This window comes from Lolium rigidum, chromosome 5 (assembly GCF_022539505.1).
Source record: "Lolium rigidum isolate FL_2022 chromosome 5, APGP_CSIRO_Lrig_0.1, whole genome shotgun sequence".
NCBI lineage: Eukaryota > Viridiplantae > Streptophyta > Magnoliopsida > Poales > Poaceae > Lolium > Lolium rigidum.
The window spans coordinates 79,559,511-79,567,788 of NC_061512.1; the positions used below are offsets into that span (position 1 = coordinate 79,559,511).

Sequence of the window (8,278 nt, forward strand, 5' to 3'; positions counted from 1 at the left end):
AGTGATGGGAGGGAGAGGGGTCAACGAGGCGGCGAAGGAGTCGATGTAGGCGAGGACAGGAGAACATTCCTCTAAACTCTTGCCAAGTCTTATGTTTCCATCTGCACAATCAAATATACATGAATGTACATGCATTCTGTAACAATTAAGTTCTAAAGATGACGTGGCAGCGCAACAGAATCAGATCTCTCCGCCGTCCCCATGCCATCCATCACCTACCGACCGCTAAACGTAGGACTAAAAAGTAAAACCCTAGCACTTCGGGCACCCATGGCGATGGCGACAGCGACGGCGATCTCCGGCCGCGCAGCCGGCGAGGCCAGCGCAATCCTCGCTCCTTCCGCTTCATTTCTGCCTGCACCGCTCCGGCGCGCCCCCTGCTCCAAGGTCAGCCTCCCCATCCCTATTTCCCCTCAAAAACCTAATCTCTGTCCTCCCAAGTACCTTCGATTGCTACACCCCGGAGGGGAAAAATATCAAATCTAGGCCTGTTTTACTGCTTCCGTATCGATTGCCTTAATTTCCCCTTGAGAAGATGTTTCGATTTGGGACTGGCACCATGGAGGCTCAGCTGTGGCTGCTGACAGCAAAACCTAGTGGTCTGTCATCTTCGTACCTGTGTCCGTGATAAGTGGATTGGTGACGCGAGTGAACTGCTGCGTATGTTACCAGTACTAGCAGCATGAACCACGGTTTACAGGATCTGGTCGCCCAAGTTTCGTTGACCTTAAGCTTGCCCTGTACTCTTCCCCGATCTGCATTTCTGCTCTCCTTTTCAAATTGTACATTTTGCACTAGTGAGGGGTTCATTTCATCTTGCATAAGCTCTAGTATAGTACAATACCTTCTGGACTAGACTTGTGTGCTAGTATACTGAAGTATGTCAGATGTACTCCTTACATTTGGAAATGTAGGGCCTTGTTTGACTGCCCAAGTGTGCACTTTGACCATAATTGCTTGTAATAATTACAAAATCGCAATCATAAGAAAGCGATTTTGAGTAAGCGATTTTGAGTACAAATGCAATACTGCTCGCATTCCATGGATTAACTATTTGTCAAAGCTTTTAACTTGGATTCTCAAATTATGCCCTACAGTTTCAAATAGTTGGACTGTCAAATAATGCCCTACATTTTGGAACAAAGGAGTCTGTCGGTACTTGGTAGACAATCTAGTGCCTAGTCTGATCATAAGGAATATAAACATAGAAATTAGTGATCTAAGGCTTTGGAGTACTAACTTTATGTCGGACATGGATATAGCACGCAGTGGAATGTTCTTGCATATGTAAGTAAAGAGAATAATCCTGAGATTTGTGTATGTCTAAATATGATTTCTTTGCTCTGTAATGGGTTCTCCATACCAGCATTGTGGTTGCTCTGCCCAATGGAGCCTTTGCCTATTCCTATGCACATCATCCTTTTTTCCCCTTTTTTTGCAGAAAGGCGAATACACGCATATTTGTCTTTCTGCTATATTTACTCTTATGTGCTATTTGTAGCTGCTCACAGATACTGGCCATAGTGTGCAGGTATCATGTAGACTCTGATAATCTTCTTGTATTGTATAAATGTCTTGAAAAAACTGGGCATGACACAAGGTAGTGGCCGTGGATACTACCAGGGCTGCAGGATGCACTCATAGGATCTTGACGCTGAATATTATAGGATCCTTACTGATCCCCAGTTCATTAAACGTGATGGAAGGGTGCCGGAATTGAATATACTCTTTTTTGTTTCTGTTCTTGCTCACCCATGCATGATGTGCTTCTTCCCACCATAGTCTTTTTAGGCTTCTGTGGATGGAGTCCACTGAAGTTGCGAAATTGCGTATTTTGTCAAGTTTTGTTTACTTAAGAGAGTTCTGTTGCATTTAAATCCTACTGATGAATAATGGATGCCTTCCATTGCTGTATGCATGACCCAGTTTGTGCTTTCTTTCATAAATTTTTCTGTACGTTATTCTATCATCTAATGACTTGCTATATGATTCTGTAGACACACTTTTGTGCTTTTCCTCGTGGAGCACCTAGCAACCTCATGCTTAAACCGGGACGACTATGCCTTGAGCGCCAAAGCTGTTTATTACAGAGATCTAGTACAACTTCTGCTCTTTCAAGGGGGGACTTCTCTCCTGTTACTCAAGACGTTGAAGGCTTCCTTCACAGTGTTGTCACTATGGGATTTCTTGACCGTCTGAAACTGGCTTGGAAAATAATCTTCCCTGCACCGACCATGCATGAGAACACAAACGCAAGTATCGCAAAACAGAGGCTGAAGATGATCCTATTCTCCGACAGGTGCGAGGTCAGTGATGAAGCAAAGAAAAAGATAGTGGAAAACGTTGTTGAGGCGCTATCTGAATTTGTTGAGATCGAATCACGGGACAGTGTACAAGTGGATATCTCGACTGACGCTGGCCTCGGCACGGTGTATTCTGTGACTGTCCCCGTGCGCCGTGTGAAGCCAGAGTATCAGGAATCGGATGAGCAATACAGAGGGAAAATTGTCGGGGTCGACTTCAAGGACACCGGAGAATCATCTGGTAATGTTGACGTCACCTTTGATTTCTATGTACCCAGTGAGAACCCCTGAACTCCTTGTACCTGGTGTGTTCTGTTGTCTTCCTCTATCGTGGACTCGTTGGGTAGAATGTTTGATGTGGTCTGGTGTAAATATGTAGGCCTTTCTTTCATTCAAATAGTTCATGTAATTCGATTTTGGAATTTTGTTTTGGTGGTAGGAGGCATGTAGTGCCAGATTATTAAAATTGTTTTCCCACCTATACTGTTTAATATTATGAAGTAACACTGTACTGGCGCTTTACCGCTTTCTGATTGAGAATGTTTACAATCGTTGATGAACCACAGGTGCTGGAACTTGCCATTGTTCGAAATATGTTTACATTGCGTTGGTACTCTGTGGGAGATGAATATTACCGATTATGAGTCCACTTGTCATAATATAATTGGGACAGAATCACAGTTACCTGAAACTCCAGGAATTGTCTATCCAGTCAAAATTTGAGCGGTTGTTTGATTACTGAAACTTAATTAGAACTTGAAATTTTGGATGGCTGCTTAGAGCATCTTCAGCCACAGCCCCCAAAGGGTGCCGAATTTAACATTTGGGGAACGTGTTTCCTTCGTGCCGCGTTTGGGGGACGTCGCTCCCTAGCCGCATCCCCCAAACGTGCCCCCAAAACTTAAAATATTGTATTTTTATTTTTAGATAGAAGAAATGTGTAGGTAACGATGTACTAATATTGTTGTATGAAACGGTGCAACATAAACAAATTACACATAAAAACTTCTAAAAAAACATAAACAAATTACATATAAAAATTTAAACTACTTCTTCTTTGATGGCCCCGCCTCGTCGTCCTCACGCCACCTGCTCATCACCTCTTCCGAAGAGGCGGTGTCGTTCGACGCGTTGGAGGAACTTGTGTCCTCCACGTCGTCGACGGTGCTCGTCGGCTGCGCCTTCGCTTTCGCCTCCGCCTCCACCTTCTCTCGGGCCGCCGTCGCCTCCTCAGCCTCTTCCTCCTCCTCCTCCTCCTCGGCCTCCCATTCCTCGCTGTGGTGACCCTGCATACCACTGCATGTTGTAGTATGCCAGTCGTTGATATAACATTCACGAAGTACCATTCCACAAATATTACACCCCTCAGAGTAGTACAACAGAACATAGCAGGTCCATAACTCATTCATTTAATATTACAAACATGATACACATATTGTCTCGGAGCTCCTCTTGGGTCCTAAGAGGGATGCTCCTGGGTTCGAGGCGAACCCAACTTAGCTTACAATATAGAAGTCTCATTAAGTTATACATTTATTCTCTCGAGCAGCTAAGTACTAAGAGTTCGGGCTGCTCGGCTACTACTACTACTCGATGTTTCTAGGCTTGATCTCCTCCGGAAGCCTCCCGGTTCCGTAGACTATGAGATAGTCTACGCCTTCAACACCTCCGGAGAGGTCTGGTTCTTCATAGCCGATGATCTCGGCTCCTTCGGTGTGGTCGTAGTCGTCCTCCAGACGATTCAGACAATCTAAGCAAGGGATTTAAGAGTGGGATGAGTACGAGCGTACTCAACAAGTTCATTATAGATAAGAGGTGTTTAATGCACTAGCTACGATATTAGACCAGAAAGTCTAATACCAATGCAAGTTTTGATAAACATTTCTTCAAGAGATTACTTTTATTTCCAAGAGCTATGTCCGTCAGCCTTCACCGGTTTACTAGAACTTCATGGAGCTTCTTTCCGGCCGCGTTCGCAGTTCCATATCCCGGAACAGGGAGTGACAGGTCACAGTTCTTTACACTCTGGAGAGGTGTGTTGCTTTACCCATAAGAGATCTTAACCTTGGTGCCAACCGGGCAGCTTTCCCGTCCACACTTCCTTCGGTGTGAGGCCCGGTATAAGGTCTAGCCAATCATGTTCCTCCGCTACCTCGAACACCCACCCTTTGTTGCATGCCCCGACCCTGGGTCCTCGCCGGTCCCATTATTCCCATATATTTCAGGGTGGACCCCGACCACGACGACAGTCTGGGATCGAACCAAACTACTTCGCCGGTAGCTGCAACCCATCATAGACCGCTAAGGATGGCAATGGGCAGGGTATGGGTAGGGTAGAGCAATACCATACCCATACCCATATAGTCAATGGGTACAAACTTCTACCCATACCCGTACCCACGGGTATAAAACTTTACCCATACCCATACCCGGCGGGTACCCGTACCCACTGGGTACCCGATGGGTATGTAAAATTGTATACGAGTATCACAATTTTATATTTATCGATAACAAATTTGATTAAAAAAATTAATTATCTGAACCTAATAATAGGTTGTTGAGTACATAACAATTAATATAATATAAAACTCACATTCTAATATTCTAACTTATAAGTCAACAAAAGTAGACGTGTCACATAAGAATTGGACAATAAACGGGAAGGATATGGGTACACCCGCGGGTACGAGGCTATGCCCGTGCCCTGCCCATGACTTAACGGGCAGGGTATGGGTACTACACATGGGCATAAAAGTGTACCCATACCCTGCCCATGCGGGTACGGTACCCGCGGGTACCCGCACCCGTGGGTAAAATTGCCATCCTTATAGACCGCTATACCGTGGGGACTTAGGACTCCCCAGCCTCACCATCTTGCTCCTTCGGGCGACAAGTGTACTACGGACAATGCCGTGGGGACTTAGGACTCCCCAGCCTCACCAGCTTGCCCCCTTGGATTACAAGTGTACTACGGTAAAGCGCGTCCGTTGATGAACGAGAGGTGGAAACACTTTTGACTACTCCGTCCCACTCCGGATCTTATGGTTAACACGGTTATTACGTCACAAGAATCACTGGCGACATTTGTTGTTTAATCCTAAATGGATATAAACCCTTGCAATGGAACCTCCACCATATCAACACAATCCATGGTTCCATTGCCCAGCACATAGTCATATTCATAGTTATGAAAGTAGTGGTTTTGGTTTTTTATGCAATAGTGATAACCATAATACTTTGCAAGTAATTTGATAGAAATACTCAAATGATATGAGCAAGTGATGAACTTGCCTGAACACTGCAAAGTTTTGCAGTTGGATGGTGTGGACTGACCCTTGTCCTCTGTCTCTGAAAATAGCATCATTGTCCGATAAGGGCAATGGTTAAAGAAGCAATTATGCATGATTCCAGTTTTAGGGTTTGTTCCCCTCTTCCGATGTCGTTATTATTTCATGTGAGGGTTTATACTAAGAACAATTTGGAGATACTTAATTTAGGTTAAAATACAATCTTGAAATATTGTCAAGATGTTTTTAAAGTCCAATTGCATTAATGGACTTATTTTATTTATTGAAAATAATATGTGTGATTTAAATCCTTATTTAAATCATCAAATTAAGACTTATACTTATTTGTCTTTAAAAATTCTCTTTGATATTTTATTTAGATAGAGAATTTTATGCTGATCAATTTTCATATTTTTAATTATTTTTTTAGAGCTCTTATCAATTTTCTATTTAATTTCAAAGTTTCTGATTTTTTTTATGAAATTGTGAAAAGACAGATTTGCCCCTTGGGCCCACCTGTCAGGTGGCCGAGCTGGTTAGGTTGGACCAGCCCACTGGGCTCGGTCCAACCGACCCAGTCGCGTCGCCTTCCTCCTCTCCGAAACCCTAATCCCCTTTCGGGCTCCCGCGACACCAAAATCGCCTCCGCCATCGCCGCCTTGCTCCGGCCGCCTCCGGCCATCGTCGGCGGCGAACTGATGCGGATCTGGACCGCCTCTCGACGGCGGACATGGTGGTCCACGTCGATCTGACGCTCGTGTCCACCTCGACTCTCCTCCAACGCGTCTGCGCCTCGGCCGCACGGATCTGTGAAGGTCCGCCGTTCATCGGCGTCCCTGGCGCCGTGGCGGTGCTGGAGCGCCCTTGCTCGGCGACGTCAGGCCAGGCGCGGCTTGGCGCTGCCGTGGGTGGCCTGTGCCGCCATGGCACGCCGGATGCTCTGCTCCAGGTACACGCCCCATTAATCCCCTCCTCTCTCTCTTTCTTGCCTGCTCTTCTTATTCATCCTCTAGCTTTGGCCGTGGCTGCTCCTCCTCATGGAGATGCCTGCCATGCTGGTGCTCTGCTACGCCAAGCTGGCTAGACATGCTGCTGCGCTACTGCTGCTGCCATGGCCTTGCTCTAGTTCATGTGCTTGTACTGATGCTCATGCTCATGCTAGCTTTTCTTCTGTGCTGCCACTATAATTGCTCATGCGCAAGCTGTGATGCTCATGGCTTGCCATGTTGCTCCAGCTGTGGTTGCTGTTACTGGATAATCATGTTTGGCCATGGGTTCTTGCCCCTGGCTTGATTGCTGTACTGCCTTGCCATGCTATTACTGATCATGTGCAAGAATTTCTAGACTATGTGCTTGCTTATGCTAGCACTACTTGCTTAATTCAATCCCTGTGACCATGTCCTGGATGCTACTGCTATTAAATCATTGTATTCAGTTGATTTGCTCTGGCTGGAGTACTGTGTGTATTCCTTGCAAATTTGCAATTGCCAGAGCTTCAGTTGTGCTGTTCACTGTGCTATAAATCCTGGAACTGCCCAGTGGGCATTGTTGTTGGCTAAACAGCACCATCCAGTGATGGTGTGCTTCTGGATACAATTGTATTCATCTTATTAACTTATCTATGATGCTATTCATTAAGAAATGTGACTGTTTAATTAATATGGTCATGGAATTGATGCTAGAGTTGGTTCTAGCATGCTTTAGCAAGCTCTGGTGATCAAGTGATCATCAGCTGCTTGTTTATTGCTTGCTTTCCTTACTGCATGTGCCTGTCTGGTGCTTATCCTGATGTCTGTGTATCACCATGCCTTGTGCTGGTGTAGGCTTTGCCTGATCAAGTGTCTGTTGTTGCTTGCAGTGATCCACTGGATCATTGGAAAGTGTGTGTTTCATGATTTACTTATTGATATCAATTATCTGTGTTGCCTTTGTTGATTGAGTGGATAATTGATGTGAACTGCTGAGCAGTAATGATCATATAGATTGATTAAGTGAAGCTAGAGGGATGCCAACAATTGTTGGGTACCCTAGCTCACTCTGAACCCATCTGGGTAATGATACAAGTGCTTGGCTTGATGGTTTGGGCTGTTTCGGTGGTTGAGGTGACCCTAGCGGTAATCATGTACTTGCTTTTGGGTAGCTCCCCTCTTGTTGGCTTGCTTGTGGCTCACTAGATGCTTTCCGGGTGATCCTTTTATTGGATTGCCAGTAGCTTTTGATGTTGAAATCAAATAGACAATGATTTGTCTAATGTCTGATGGCCTAGCTAGCTGTAGGTGCTAAGTGTGTAGCTAGGCTAGCTGTGTCTTCATCTCTTGCTGGATTTCTTCAGTTATGCATTGATTTTCATAGCTGTTGTTCCCATAAGATGATTTCCTAGTGGCCTTTACTACCTTTGCTTGCACCATATGGCTTAGTAGCCAGATGATGACACAAATAGGGTATCACACCCTTTTGTTTGTGTGTGATTGGTGCATATGCTTATTTATGAACAAAACCATCTGGTTTGTTCATGATGATTTGTATACCTCACTCCAGCTCCAAGAATTGTAGTTGATGTAGAGGATTAGCTGCTGTGTTGATCTTCTGGTTTGGTTGATTTGCTTGCCCTGCTCCTCCTGGTGAGCTTGTGAAGCTTGATCTGGTTCTGTGGGGTTTTTAGACAGGTTGAGCAGCTCTGGATGTTCT

The 8,278-nt window shown here is 45.1% G+C and overlaps 1 protein-coding gene across 1 annotated transcript; it reads left to right on the plus strand.

The window, feature by feature from the left end:
* Positions 1-276: 276 nt before the first annotated feature.
* Positions 277-2,825, plus strand: LOC124653063 (cell division topological specificity factor homolog, chloroplastic-like). Its single transcript, XM_047192115.1, has 2 exons — positions 277-387; positions 1,998-2,825. Exons 1-2 carry the CDS (start codon positions 277-279, stop codon positions 2,592-2,594), a joined length of 708 nt encoding a protein of 235 aa, XP_047048071.1. The 3' UTR covers positions 2,595-2,825.
* Positions 2,826-8,278: the final 5,453 nt, after the last annotated feature.